The sequence below is a fragment of the Syngnathoides biaculeatus genome, chromosome 16 (assembly GCF_019802595.1).
Source record: "Syngnathoides biaculeatus isolate LvHL_M chromosome 16, ASM1980259v1, whole genome shotgun sequence".
Taxonomy (NCBI): domain Eukaryota; kingdom Metazoa; phylum Chordata; class Actinopteri; order Syngnathiformes; family Syngnathidae; genus Syngnathoides; species Syngnathoides biaculeatus.
In genome coordinates, this window is record NC_084655.1 from 8166398 (window position 1) to 8181704 (window position 15307).

Below are 15307 nucleotides of genomic sequence, written 5' to 3' on the forward strand. Positions count from 1 at the left end.
TCCATGTTTTATTTGTTCCAGTAAGTGAGTAGTCCCACATCCAGTAAAAGAATCCCAGGGCTTCACCTGAATGTGAATACACACTGTTTTGCATACAAAAGGACTGACAGAAATGTCCTAATTGTAACTGAGGCTAAGGACTCCACCCAATTAATCGAGGATACAACCGGACCAGGGGTCTGCAACCCTGCAGACAGGACACGTCTCACATCGAGGGACCCATTGTGGTCCGCTGGCTCCTCCGAGGCGGCCCGACAACCAACCACCAGGTGGTGGTCGCCCAAGACTCCTCCTGTCGGCAGGGGACCGCCTCCCACCAAGTCGTTAAAGTGGATGCGATTATTGGATTCTCACAGCATTTGTGGCATTTAAGATAAGTGGAAATAAATGGCATTTTGGGGAGTTTAATGTTCTTGCAATCTATTTGTTCCAATTCTCGCCAAGAATCTCATTCCTCATTGATAAGATATTGTAATTGGTTCGCTAAATAAGACCGTTTGGAATTGATAACATTTACTTTGTACTTGTGTGACTTTGTAAAAGTGACTTTTAATGTTTTGTTTACATATATTTTTGTATTGAGTTTCTGATACCTAAGGCAGGAGGTGCAATAGGCCATCAATCACATTTTCTTTTCTTCATGCCTGGTGTCTTAAGACAAATACTTGTGCAACTTTTTTTGATACAAATATGATGTGACAGGCATAACCACAAATGAAGTATGAACATCGGACATCACATTGATGTGCTGAACATTAAACATTGTAGACATTTAATAATCCTACGTGGTGTTCCGTCCTGCTCTCTTAGTATAGGGTTCTGACATTAACCAGAGCCAGAAGGAAGTGCTTCCACCTCTTTTTCTGAATGCAGAAGTTACACATATACCCATTTGGGAAAGAGCTACAAAACTTGTGTATGTTGTGTGCACTCCAAGTGCTTATAATTGCCGGGCAAGGAAGGCAGCCATTAAAGTAGGCTCTGACTGCTCCCTCTAAACATAACATACTGACAACACGTGTGAAAATAAAGTGTCAGCTGTGCTGCTATTAAAAGAGCGAGGCAGCAACAGCAGCAGCAGCAGCAGGCCTGCAGATCTCGGGAGTGTCGTGAATGAGCTGAGGTGAGCGCATTGCGATTCCGCGTTCATACACAAACGCACGCGCACACGATTGCATACACGATGACAAGGAGGTATGAGTATGTTCTGTGTGTGTTCTTTCAAAAAGTTGAGATTATGGTTTGCTGATGAAGAGCTGCTCTGCTTCTTCTTCATGCCTTTGCTGACTTTGTTTCAAGGTCATTGTAAAACTTGATAAGAAGGACAAAAAGGGCTCTTGGTAAATAAAAGAGTAATAAGTAATGGTTAAAATTCCCCATGTGGCTATTATTTCATCCAGAAGTGAAAAATTGAACAACTATTCAGGTTTGGCCCAAAAAGATTTATGTTTGATTGAACATTATTTCAAACGTACGTTCAACGAAAGTATGAGTCTTTCAAACAGGCAGTAGTGGGCCAGTCAACGAGTGAGTAGCATATACATAATACCCACAAAAATACCAACACAAAACATGCGTATTTGTATCTAAGATAATGTCCAAGATATATTTTTTCCTTAAAACGTTGTCATGTTGTCTGTGTTCCAGCTGTGTAGGAGTGTAAATTAGTAGTAAAAAAACAATGGATGCCAATAAAACTGAGGTGGACAACATTTGGGTAGGAAACTCTTGGAGTCCTTCACCGTTGCGGCTATCCAATCTGCACACAGAACTAAATGTGCTATTTTTTATGGCAATTCACTTATGATAATATCCCTTAACCGTTCAATTGTTTTCTATATGTGCCCTCATATTGCCTTATCACCAGTCCAAAGTTTGAGTACTGTTTAGTGTTTAAACACAGTTTTTATACAAATGTTGTTTTTACAATTATATATTTTGTCTTTTTTTTTTTTTAATTCAGTGACTGATGTATGCATTCTAAATCTGGATTGCAGCAGTTTTGGTTCTGTGTGCAATGTGGACGATGTCGCCCATCCCGTCGCCACTGCCGCAAACATGACATCACTGTGGAAAGCATGTCGAGTTATTCTTTTACGTTGTGATGTTGTGACGAGCTGGTCAGCTCAGAAGCGGCTTCAATGTTAGCAAGTAGACGTGCATGCCAGTGATTCCCAACCACCACCTGTTTATGCCAACGATGTATAGTGGCAGGCAGAACAATTCAATTCTCTTCCACAAGATGGGAGAAGTGGAATTAAACTGTTGCCATTCATACAATTGAATTCTAGCTTTTTATGCAACTGAACGTGGCCAGAGTTACCACGACATCCATCCATCCATTTTCTTAGCCGCTTATCCTCACACGGGTCACGGGCGTGCTGAAGCCTATCCCAGCTATCAACGGGCAGGAGGCACCGTACACCCTGAACTGGTTGCCAGCCAATCGCAGGGCACATCGAGACAAACAGCCGCACTCACAATCACACCTAGGGGCAATTTAGAGAGTCCAATCAATATTGCATGTGCTTGTGATGTGAGAGGAAACCAGAGTGCCCAGAGGAAACCCAGAACATGCAAAATCCACACATGGAGGGTCAGGGTTGAATCTAGGACCTCAGAACTGTGAGGCCAACGCTTTCCACCTGATCACCGTGTCAGCTAATAATATATATATATTATTTATTAATTATTTATAGGCATCACAGTGGCGCAGCTGGGTAGAGCGTTGGCCTCACAGTTCGGAGGACTGGGGTTTGAATCCCAGGGTTTACTGTGTGTGTGATTTATTTTTTCTTTCAGTAAATGAAATTAAAAAACATAGCCACAGAACAAGCTAAAGTCGTAAGTAAACAGACTACTGTGTATTCTTTTTGGAACAGTTTTTGTTTGGTACTTTGCGATGAATTATAATATGACGGAATAGAATTTATTTGCGTTTCTGTGCATGATTTTCTCCTCAGTAAAGGTTGGGAACCACTGCTCCATGTCCTCCACTCAACCAGTGCTGTCACTAGCAACATTTCATGTATTCAAAACAACACTTTTCTTTTTTAGGCGATCTTGAAGGAGATGGAGCCCGTTTGGACCACCACGGTTCTGCTCGTTCCATGCTCTGTGGTGCTCACAGCCGGATTCTTGTATGTTTATTCTTTGGTTTTGGGCCTGCTGTCCAAAAGTTCTATGCGCAACAAGGTTGTGGTGATCAGCGATGCTTTGTCTTCACTCGGGAATGGTAATAACTAAGTCATAACTTACAGTAGCTTGCTTGATTTTTTTTCCTCCAAAATAACTTAGGACTTTCTTGAAACTTGAAGGTTCAGATATAAAACTTTTTTTTCCTTTTTTCCCTTGCCTGGCGTATTTCTCCACTTCTGTTGGTCCAAAGAATGTTCTGGCATTTTCCACAAGGGCGGCGCCAGGTTGATCCTGTGTGGAAAAAGCTGGGAGAAACTCCAGGAGCTTTCGGACGACTTACTGGACACCTCCGACCCGAGCGTGGTGAACCTTATAGACAGTCATTCTACTAGTTCACATAAATAATTGTACTAGTGCACTGACTTGTCTTACAACTGAGGAGAAAGATCATATTGCTACATGGATGTCATGCTAGGTATTAGGAAATGGATCGAATCAAATCAATGATCGGCTTCGATCCGATCTTGATGATGAGACCACTAGTGCAATGAAACATGCCTACCAGTTGGGTGGAGTACTGCTACTAGTGCAGCACCGTCATTTCTAAATGCAATTTAATTGGATCTGTACTAGTAGGCCAAAAGTGGCACTAGTGGTAAAAAAAAATTTTACTGGTAAAACATGGTCATTCAAGTCATGCTTTGAATTGTCGTACGAGTGAGGAAAAAGGGCAAACACCACCCTGAATCAGATAACTCCAGAAATTGAAACAACTGATAAATGCAATGCGTTTGCCTGTTATTTTTGTGAAAAAAATAGAATCCGTCAAATTAAATATCGGATCAAATCAGCAAAATAATGCAGCCCTATGGGGGCACAAACCAGTGCAATCTGTAGGCCGGTCCCAAGCCCGGATAAATGCAGAGGGTTGCGTCAGGAAGGGCATCCGGCGTAAAAACTAGCAAACAAATATGAGCGTTCATCTAAAGAATCGTGGCCCGGGTTAACAACGCCCGCCCCCGGCACTGCTAACCTGCAGGGCGTCGGTGGAAATTCAGCTACTGTGGGTCGAAGACAAAGAAGAGGAGGAAACCGGATCCATCGTCAGAAGAAAAAGAGGAATGCACAGAGCCTACAACTGAGTGTTGGGACTTTGAATGTTGGGACTATGACAGGAAAAGCTCAGGAGTTGGTTGACATGATTAGGAGAAAGGTTGATATTCTGTGCATCCAAGAGAGCAGGTGGAAAGGTAGTAAGGCGAAATGTTTAGGAGCAGGGTTTCAATTATTTTACCATAGAGTAGGTGGGAAGAGAAATGGAGTAGGGGTTATTTTAAAGGAAGAGCTGGCTAAGAATGTCTTGGAGGTGAAAAGAGTATCAGATCGAGTGATGAGACTAAAATTTGAAATTGAGGGTGTTATGTATAATGTGGTTAGCGGCTATGCCCCACAGGTAGGATGTGACCTAGAGTTGAAAGAGAAATTCTGGAAGGAACTAGATGAAGTAGTTCTAAGCATCCCAGACAGCGAGAGAGTTGTGATTGGTGCAGATTGTAATGGACATATTGGTAAAGGAAACAGGGGCGATGAAGAAGTGATGGGTAAGTACGGCATCCATGAAAGGAACTTTGAAGGGCAGATGGTGGTGGACTTTGCAAAAAGGATGGAGATGGCTGTAGTGAACACTTATTTCCAGAAGAGGGAGGAACATATAGTGACCTACAAGAGCGGAGGTAGAACCACGCAGGTAGATTATATTTTGTGCAGACGATGTAATCTGAAGGAGGTTACTGACTGTAAAGTAGTGGTAGAGGAGAGTGTAGCTCGACAGCATAGGATTGTAGTGTGTAGGATGACTCTGGTGGTGGGTAGGAAGATTAAGAAGACAAAGGTAGAGCAGAGAACCATGTGGTGGAAGCTGAGAAAGGAAGAATGTTGTGCGGCCTTTCGGAAAGAGGTAAGACAGGCTCTCGATGGACAGCAGAAGCTCCCGGAAGACTGGACAACGACAGCCAAGGTAATCAGAGAGACAGACAGGAGAATACTTGGTGTGTCTTTTGGTAGGAAAGGGGAGAAGGAGACTTGGTGTTGGAACCCCAAAATACAGGGAGTCATTCAAGGAAAGAGATTAGCGAAGAAGAACTGGGATACTGAGAGGACTGAGGAGAGGCGAAAGGAGTACATCGAGATGCGACGTAGGGCAAAGGTAGAGGTGGCAAAGGCTAAACAAGAGGCATATGAAGATATGTACACCAGGTTGGACACAAAAGAAGGAGAAAAGAATCCCTACAAGTTGGCCAGACAGAGGGATAGAGATGGGAAGGATGTGCAGCAGATAAGGGTGATTAAGGATAGAAATGGAAATGTGTTGACTGGTGCCAGTAGTGTGCTAAATAGATGGAAAGAATACTTTGAGAAGTTGATGAATGAAGAAAATGAGAGAGAAGGAAGAGTTGAGGAGCCAAGAGTGAAGGACCAGGAAGTGGAAATGATTACTAAGGGGAAAGTCAGAAAGGCACTACAAAGGATGAAAAATGGAAAGGCAGTTGGTCCTGATGACATACCGGTAGAGGTATGGAAGCAATTTGGAGAGATGGCTGTGGAGTTTTTGACCAACTTATTTAACAGAATACTAGCAGACGAAAAGATACCTGAAGAATGGAGGAAAAGTGTTCTAGTTCCCATTTTTAAGAACAAAAGGGATGTTCAGAGCTGTGGGAACTATAGAGGAATAAAGTTGATGAGCCACACAATGAAGTTATGGGAAAGAGTAGTGGAGGCTAGACTCAGGACAGAAGTAAGTATCTGCGAGCAACAGTATGGTTTCATGCCTAGAAAGAGTACCACAGATGCATTATTTGCCTTGAGGATGCTAGTGGAAAAGTACAGAGAAGGTCAGAAGGAGCTACATTGTGTCTTTGTGGATCTAGAGAAAGCCTATGACAGAGTACCAAGAAAGAAACTGTGGTACTGCATGCATAAGTATGGTGTGGCAGAGAAGTATATTAAAATAGTACAGGACATGTATGATGGCAGCAGAACAGTGGTGAGGTGTGCCTTAGGTGTGACAGAGGAATTTAACGTGGAGGTGGGACTCTGAGCCCCTTCCTGTTTGCAGTGGTAATGGATAGGCTGACAGATGAGCTTAGACTGGAAATCCCTTGGACCATGATGTTCGCAGATGATATTGTGATATGCAGTGAAAGCAGGGAGCATGCAGAGGAACAATTAGAAAGATGGAGACATGCACTGGAAAGGAGAGGAATGAAGATTAGCCGAAGTAAACAGAATATATGTGTGTGAATGAGAAAGGTAGAGGGGGAAGAGTGAGGGTACAGGGAGAAGAGATAGCGAGGGTCGACGACTTCACATATTTAGGGTCAACAATCCAGAGCAATGGTGAGTGTGGTAAGGAAGTAAAGAAACGGGTCCAAGCAGGTTGGAACAGCTGGCGAAAGGGGTCTGGTGTGTTATGTGACAGAAGAGTCTCTGCTAGGATGAAGGTTAAAGTTTACAAAACAGTGGTGAGGCCGGGCATGATGTACGGTTTAGAGAGGGTGGCACTGAAGAAACAACAGGAAGCAGAACTGGAGGTGGCAGAAATGAAGATGTTGAGGTTCTCGCTCGGAATGACCAGATTGGATAGGATTAGAAATGAGCTCATTAGAAGGACAGCCAAAGTTGGATGTTTTGCTGACAAGGTTCGAGAGAGCAGACTTCGATGATTTGGAGATGTTCAGAGGTGAGAGAGTGAGTATATTGGTAGAAGCGTGCTGAGGATGGAGCACCCAGGCAACAGAGCGAGAGGAAGACCAAAGAGAAGGTTTATGGATGTGGTGAGGGAAGACATGAGGGCAGTTGGGGTTAGAGAGGAAGATGCGGGAAATAGGCTAAGATGGCAAAAGATGACACGCTGTGGCGACCCCTAACGGGACAAGCCGAAAGGAAAAGAAGAAGAAGATCAAATCAGCAAAATGATACAATGAAACTACATCTCAAGTCACCCCGGGATAGCTCTATTACCATGTCACAATTTGATACAGTTGACCAAAAAACGGTAGAGAAAACTATTCAGCAGCTGAAACCATCAAGGAGCTGTCTTGACTCAATACCATCTGACTTTTCAAAACTATTGTGAAATCAGTGCTAGCTGATTTGCAACAAATAATGAATTGCTCACTTCAGCGTGGTGAGTTTCCTAAGCTCTTAAAGTAGCTGCTGTTACGCTACTCCTAAAAAAGAGTACTGGACACTTCCCTGTTAGCAAGCTACAGACGCATTTTTAATCTCCCTCTCATAGTCAAGATTGTTGAGAAAGTTTTTTTTTCTTGAATTTCTTGAATCCAAATTAAAAAGTTTTTTTCCTCATGCATTTTAGAGTATTTCCACTTTTCAGTGATATTTCTTTCACTAAAAGCTGTTTCAGGTGTACTTTTTAAAATTTATTGTATGTATTTGAATGCTTTTAATTGTGTAAAGTGCTTTGAGTTACCTTGTGTATGAAATGCGCTATACAGATATATTTTCTTTGTTTCACATACTAGCCCATGCTTGGACCTTTATAAAAGGTCCCATATTTCTTTTTTTCAGACCTCCAGAGTTACTCGGCAACATGGAGTCAGTGTAAAGCTGTCACTTTCTTAAAAAACAAAAAGAACAACTTGATTTTGTCATTTGAGTGTCCAGACAAGGCCCCTCTGACTGCTACTTCTGGGTCAAAGACCCAGTTTTGTACCCGCTTCGTCCATATTCGGCTTAGACTGTCCCTTCCTCTGATTGGTTGCCTCCATGTAGAAGAGCTTCTGTGAGAGCACGCATTTGTTATGTTGGCAGTGCTCGCTTGGGAGTGGTGAGCTAGGTGGAGAGCTTCACTTCTGACGTAGATACTTTGAAGAAAATAAGTATTTGAACACCCTGGTATATTGCAAGTTCTCCCACTTAGAAATCATGGAGGGGTCTGAAATTTTCATTGTAGGTGCATGCCCACTATGAGAGAAATAATCTAAAAAGAAAAATCCTGAAATCACAATGTAGGATTTTTTAATGATTGAGTTTTCTTTTAATATCCTTGATATCCAGCTATGATTCCTCTACTAGTATATTCTTTATTGGCTTTCTCGTATCTAATTTTCCCCTTTTCATCTCTGGCGGTTAACGCCATGAACTAAGCCTCTTGCCAACCCCTTTGCAATATCCCCTATTGTGGAATTTGTAAAACTTGTTTTATCTTATCCTGTCTATGTTTGCCTGCAGACATTCCCTCCCAAGCTAGTGCTTCTCGATTTTGGGAACACTGAGGCACTTCCTGAGGCCATAAGGGAGATTCTGGAGAGTTATGGCTGCGTGGACGTGCTCATCCTCAACAGCAGCATGAAGCTCAAAGCTCCTGCGCACATTTTGTCCCTGGAGATGGACAAAAAACTAATGGACAACAATTACTTTGGTCCAGTCACACTGGCTAAAGGTAACACATATCACACCCACACATACACGCACACAAAGTGTGGATAATTTTGTGGTTTGTGTGTTCCAGGTCTGCTGCCCTCCATGATGTCCAGGCGCTCAGGTCACCTCGTGGTGGTCAACAGCATTCAGGGAAAACTGGCTCTGCCCTTTCGCACCTCATGTGAGTCAGATGTGGAAGGCCGGTTGAACATTTATTTAATAATCCATGACATCCAGTTTAAGGTCCATCTACTAGTACAGGAGTGGCTCTCGAGCCACATGCAGCCCTTCTCCCCTTCCATGCGGCTTTCGCGAAGGCACAAAAGCTATTGAAGTTTCGTTGTTTTTTTTTTTTTTAATGTGTGCATGTGCGCACTTTTCATGAAGTTATTACGGTTGTCACGGGTATTGTGACAACAAGCTCAGTGTGTGGGGGTGTGTGCGTTGAGGTGTGAGTGAGACAGGAATGGGCAGGTGTGTACAGCTGGAGGATGAGAAGTAAAAAAAAGCGCAACAGCAACTGGGGAAGAGTAGCTTTATTGTTCCTGACACCCAGCTCAGCTGTGCAACAAGAGAAGGAAGTTAATCCCGAGGAGGACGACCTAGGCCCCGGAGAAGACGTCTCCCCGGCATGTCCCGACCACGCTCAAGTGACTGTAGCAGGAAAGGTTAACATGGTATTTTTGCAAAACTGGCATGCACATTGAAGGAAAATAGCTCGAAGTTTAGCGGTCAGATGGTGATCTTTGGAGAGAATCATTTGTCAGTTTTGCGCTCAAAATGGAAGGGAAAAATGCAGCTAAACGAAAATATGTGGATGAACACAGGATGCTTTTATCAGAGAGGGAGAGGTCATATTTTTGTTGTGGAACACAACAGCAAGCCACTCTTCCTTTTGTGTCAAGCGTCTTTACTGCATTTAACAGCTTCAAATCTTCATTTCAGCTCGCTTCACACTAACATCGACCTAGAATTTCCAAAAGAAACTGAACTTTGCAGTAACAAGTTAGTAAAATAAGATAGAAAAGCAGATGCAGTTTTCAAAAAAATAATGAAGCATCCAGAGACTAAAGCTGATATCAATTGGCTTGGAACATTGCAAGGACTAAAAAGCCATACAACGTGAAGGGGCATTTTTTTTAAATGCCTCGGGGACATTGCTGAAATCTTGGGTCCTGAAAACAAAAATCTTAAACAAATGTTATCAGACCTTCAACTGTCCTGCTACACTGCTGAACGGAGAACATCAGACATTAGCAAGGCTACTGATTCACAATTGCACTCAGACCTCCAATCGTGTGAGTATTTTCCTGTTGCAGTCGACGATAATTGTGCCATGCAATTATGTATTGTTTGAAAGTTGTCATGTTTTGTACTGTATAATAATTTTCATTTTCCTCTCAACTTTGGAATTGAGATTTTCACTCTCAATAAGTTTTTATTTGGTTATCTGGATCAAGGATAATTAAAATGCAAAATAGTGGCGGCCTTCCAGCTGCATGACTGTGATGTGAGAACTTCACCTGTCAATCAAATGATGCTGAAAATTAGTTTGCTGAAGTCAACTACTCCTTGAATATTGATCACCTTTGCCGCTGTGGTTATGGTTTATAAACAGTTAACGTTGCCAAATGTGCGTGTATTTGAGTGTGTACGCGCGTGCTGACGTTTTAACCATGTTGCCACGACCGAGTGAGCTCTTTGGCTCCAGTCCTGAGCTTGGTAGCTGACTAGCTTGCAGCCGAGCACATGTAATAAAGTTATCTTAACTGTGTACATTTACGGTGAAAACACCTTTCTGCCAGCATCTTGCTGCGTTGTGAGCACACACACCCAAATAACACACACTCACACACACCTTCTCCAATCCTGCCCCCCACAGACGCTGCCTCCAAGCATGCGATACAAGCCTTCTTTGACTGCCTTCGTTCAGAAGTGGCGGGGTCGGGCATCTCCGTCAGCACCATCAACTTAACTTTCATCAGCTCAGGCGCGTCTGGGAAGCAGAAAGACATGACCTTCTTGTCATGTAAGTGTTCCCTTGCTGTAAATGTGCTTCATTGTTTAGCAACCTACAATATTACTGATTTTTAAGGAATCATTTACAGTACAGTATAGTGCAGTATAGTACCAGTACCACATACTGTATTTCTGTTCTAATAGTCTTTATTCCCACTGAACAAAGAAATGAGCCCTGTTGTGTGCTGTTTGTATGTGTTACTGCTGCATGTGTGTTAAAGTAGTAGTTGTTTGAAGGTTTAGAAGACGGGTGCCCAAACCTTTTTGACCTGATATCTACGTTTTAAGCAGCTGACATCTTGAGACCTCCCAGTTCAATTCACCATCAGAAACACACGCAACTTTTCCAATCTGCAGTAACTAACCTCGTAACACTTTTTATTTAGGCATACAACCACCATACATCAGATCTACATTGACATCTCTATCCTTACCTTGCAGCTCTACATTCAAGTCATTGAGATCACGTCACAGCCGTGCACGAAGGTCATGTGACTAGCGAAAATGGCAGCGCCCCTGAAAATTCATAACTGTCGATAAAAATCTTCTCAAAATAATATTAACTGAGAGAGGATTTAACATCACATAGTCAAAATGGGGTACATTTTACATGACCTATTGGATACACTTTTCATGCAAAGCACTGGATTTCCCCTTTGAACTTACCTGGGAGGGACAAAAACAGTAAGTAGCTTGACCCAAACACGCTTTGAGTCTTAGTTGTAGAATTGACCTAGGAGGAGAGTCTTCTTTTCCTTTCATCAAAATGATGTTATATGACAGTGAGAGCGTGAGAACAGGCACTGAAAAAAAAGTGTGTTTCAGGAAAATGTGTTACAAATGTGTGGGGAACATAAAACAACACATATAATAATTGTTGTGCCCTGCGATTGGCTGGCAACCAGTTCAGAGTGTACCCCATTTCCTGCCCATTGACAGGTGGGATAGGCTCCAGCACACCCGGCGACCCTTGTGAGGATAAGCGGGAAAGAAAATGGATGGATGGATAATAATTGTATTCTTTCATTGCACAGATTTGTACACAAAGAAGCCGCTTGGGATTTCTCCACACGAGGCAGCCAGTGAGGTGGCAAAGACTTTGGCCAACAAGAGGAAGGAAGTTCTGATGGTGTCCTCGCTCCCAAAGGTGGCGCTCTATGCACGCTCCTTTTTCCCCAATGTCTTCTTTGCTGTCATGGCAGCAGGCGTGAAGGACACCACCAACACTAAAATGTAGTACAGTACTGTACAGCTTTATTTTGGGAAAAAAAAGTTTCAAATAGAAAACTGAATTTTAAATTAAAAAGCAGAACATTGTTTTGTTAGTATCATCTGTGTTCACAGTTTTAATTTAAAATAAAGTTATTTTTGCACACTAGCCTGACTGTTAGCATATTTCTGAGGTTAGGGTTTTTTTCCCCTTATGGAGTTTGCATGTTGTCCCAGTACACAAGTGAGTTTCCCCTGTCACATTCCAAATGCATGTTAGTGTGCATGTTAGCTTTATTGAAGACTATTAATTGTTCATAGGTTAGAATGTGAAAGAAAATGCTTTTGACTTGTGCCCTGATACTGAATGGCGGTAGGTCCATTGCTTTCCTGGATGAAGTTTCACCGAAAATATCGAGTAAATAAAGCATTTGTGAGAAACTCTGGTCAGTGTTTAGTGTAATAGTGTATTGTACGTCGGCTAGCTATCGTTTGGCGTCATCTAATGGCGACTCGAAAACTACACGTCTATTTCTGCCTCTGGTCTGATTTTTCTCCGACAAAAATGTCCCTTAAAATATTATCCAGGTTTCGTGAAATAATGTCTGTGAGGGCGAAGTCCGATCAGATGGCTTACATGCTGAGTTCTCGCTACTGGCTGCCGGTGGAACACGACCGACAGAACCGACGCTTCACCGTTTCTAGGACCAGCGGGACCGGTAAGCTTGAAGCGCTGATGCCGGGTTTGAAGCTCCGTTGTATGGTTAGGCCATCCACGCAAGCCCGGCGTCCGGCAGCGGCTTACTTGAGGACTTGCGTGCGGACACGTCCAATTTTTTTTAGCACAGAAATCACCGATTTCACCTGCCCTTGTCTGAAACAAATACAGACGAGTCAAATTAGATTATTTTTACAAAGCTCATTTTTTGTTATATTTTTTATTGTTCGGCATAGGTTTTACTCATCTCAGTTTATGATTTTAAAATGTATTTGCCTGAATAAGCCTATGTCTGATGACGAGAGACGTGGCAGTGCGTCCTTGGAAAACAGTACTTTTCATAAAGAGGTTTGGTTATGTGTTTTATCCTTAATAGCGTTCAGATATGTCAACTAGGAGAGGGCTGACATTGAATGAATTAAGATTGGGTAAGGGTTTAACTACCATCGACAAGATTGCACTTAAAAACTGATCCAAAGTGCCATTGAACAAATCAATAGTGTTGTCAGATGGGAATTAGTTTTAGTATTGAACTAAACAAACAAACGAAAAAAATTGTATTGAATAGTTCAACATGGATTTGATTAACCAAAACTTCTCCTGTGACGAGAGACATAGCAGTGCTTGGAAGGGGAAAAAAAGCTCTTTTCATGAAGAGGGTTTAGTTTTTTAGTAATTGTCTCTTTTGATAAGAAGACCTAATCGTTTGACTGTAGATTCAGTATCTCCTGTCTGCTCAATGTTAACATTTCCAAAGAAAACTTTCAGTATTTATTCAAAGAAGTTGTACAGTTCTTGCTCTTTTGCTGTCTCAATGTGTACTTTGACCACAGGAGTCAACGAGACTGCGGTACTCAACTACCGATTCACGGCAGCCGACGAGGTGGATCTTGTTTCCACCTTTGTACCAGAGGCTTGTAGGGGTCAAGGTGTGGCCGCACTCCTGTCAAAGGTCACGCAACAACACTCACTAGCTGTGTTCTCCCATTCAAATGACAGCGAACGATATATATATATATATATATATATATATATATATATATATATATATATATATAGACGTGAAGTAAAATACTTGTATCTTGTTTTTGTTGACAGGCCGCCATTGACTTTGTGCTGGAGGAGAAGCTCAAGGCTCGTGTGTCTTGTTGGTACATCAGGAAGTACATGGAGGAACACCCTCACCACGATTATAAAGCTTTTCAAATCAGATGAAGCGGTGGAAAACTGGGGCCGAGCTGAGACATATAACAATAAAATTAAAGTTTTATTTGAATACATTAATATATGAGGAAAATTAGTACGCATAAAGTTATCTATTATACCACAGTAGATTCTTCAGTGCCTTTTGACAATGTTTCTCTTGTATGTACAAGTTTCCACAAATCCCTAGAAGTCTTGTTATATATTTCCATCCAAGCCATTTATCCTCACAAGGATCGCGGGAGTACCTGAGCCTATCTCAACTAATTTTGGGCGAAAAGTACCCTGAATGCACCACACCCTGAACTGGTCACCCATCAGTTGCAGGGCAGATATCAAAACAATCACTGAGCAGGAATCTATCCCACGCTTCCCGCACCAAAGTCAGGCATGTGTACCACTACGCCATCTGTGACCTGTTTTTACATATTTTTAAATAAATACATAAATAAATAAATTTGGTGTGCATTATTATTGTACAGCATTATTTATTTTATCTACAGTATCTGTTTTTCATATTACATCTGGAAATAATTAACTAAGGTAATTTTCATAGGTTTGAGCTTTCATCCAATCAGATCCCAACTCCAGGTTGCCAGATCAAAAGAAATCTGCACTTGCGGGATTTACCTTTACATTAGTTCTTCACTTATTGGAGTATCATTATGGAGCTAATTTCATTCATTATATAATGTTGTTCTCTAAATATTATGAATAAAAAGCTTTTTTTCCCTCAAGACTCAATTTTGTTTGGACAAAATACAGTAACTACAACAACAGATGTATGGCTTTTTTAGTATTTGGTGCGTAGTCAGACTTACCTGCTAAATGCTAATGCTAAGACTTGTGCACTGCTTTGCGATACATATGGATTTCTTTTGCAAAAAACAAAAAAAAAGGTACTTCTACATAAATGATTATTGAAAACAGATTTAACTAAATACGGTTTATGTGCAACCTACTTTGGTATATGGCAAACAAACGTTCTAAGCACTTCTTCCTGGCTCGGGTGAATGGTGACTGTGACAAAACAACTTTTGGAACTTTAAATGTCTTTTTTTTTTTTTTGTTTTACATAAAACATCACCACAGAGGCACCAAATATGATGATATAAAATATTAAATCTCTGTTCATGTTTACATCTATCATTTGGAAATATATATTACATGAATTTCACTTTTGCCTGAAGACATAAGCCATAAAGAAAATATCCATTTAAGCATATTCTCCTTCAAACAATTATGTTATCAAACCATAGTCATGCTTGCTAGCATAGCATACACAGGACGTCACCCAACCTGTTCGCTGGTTAATTGCAGATTAATTGAATGATTTTATGTACACCAGCCCTGTGGTTGGCTGGAAAAGTAATCAGTAACCAGTCAACGGATCTTATACCATTAGAAATGGACAGATGATTTAATGTATTTATTAGCATTTTGATGACTATCAACCAACCTATGTCACATTAGTTTCAGTAAAGTTTTAGTGATCATGTTGTTCTTCTCGATCAGGAAGTGAGTGGGGGTCTGGCATAGCACAGCCTGGCCTGGTATATTTACTACATTAGTTTA

The 15307-nt window shown here is 41.6% G+C and overlaps 1 protein-coding gene across 4 annotated transcripts; it reads left to right on the plus strand.

Annotated features, from left to right (window-relative positions):
* Positions 1–1068: 1068 nt before the first annotated feature.
* Positions 1069–14203, plus strand: LOC133514451 (dehydrogenase/reductase SDR family member 7C-B-like). 4 transcript variants are annotated; one of them, XM_061846164.1, is made up of 11 exons: positions 1069–1123; positions 1648–1717; positions 3058–3235; positions 3389–3501; positions 8392–8602; positions 8672–8764; positions 10466–10612; positions 11637–11835; positions 12400–12530; positions 13363–13481; positions 13628–14203. In XM_061846164.1, the coding sequence occupies exons 2-11, from the start codon at positions 1682–1684 to the stop codon at positions 13742–13744; spliced, it is 1344 nt and encodes a 447-aa protein (XP_061702148.1). In that variant the 5' UTR covers positions 1069–1123; positions 1648–1681; the 3' UTR covers positions 13745–14203. The 4 variants fall into 4 exon arrangements, with proteins under 4 accessions (XP_061702148.1, XP_061702151.1, XP_061702150.1 ...); XM_061846166.1 differs by lacking the exon at positions 1648–1717 and having other exon boundaries at positions 1075–1123; XM_061846165.1 differs by lacking the exon at positions 1069–1123 and having other exon boundaries at positions 1637–1717.
* The last annotated feature ends 1104 nt before the right edge of the window (positions 14204–15307 follow it).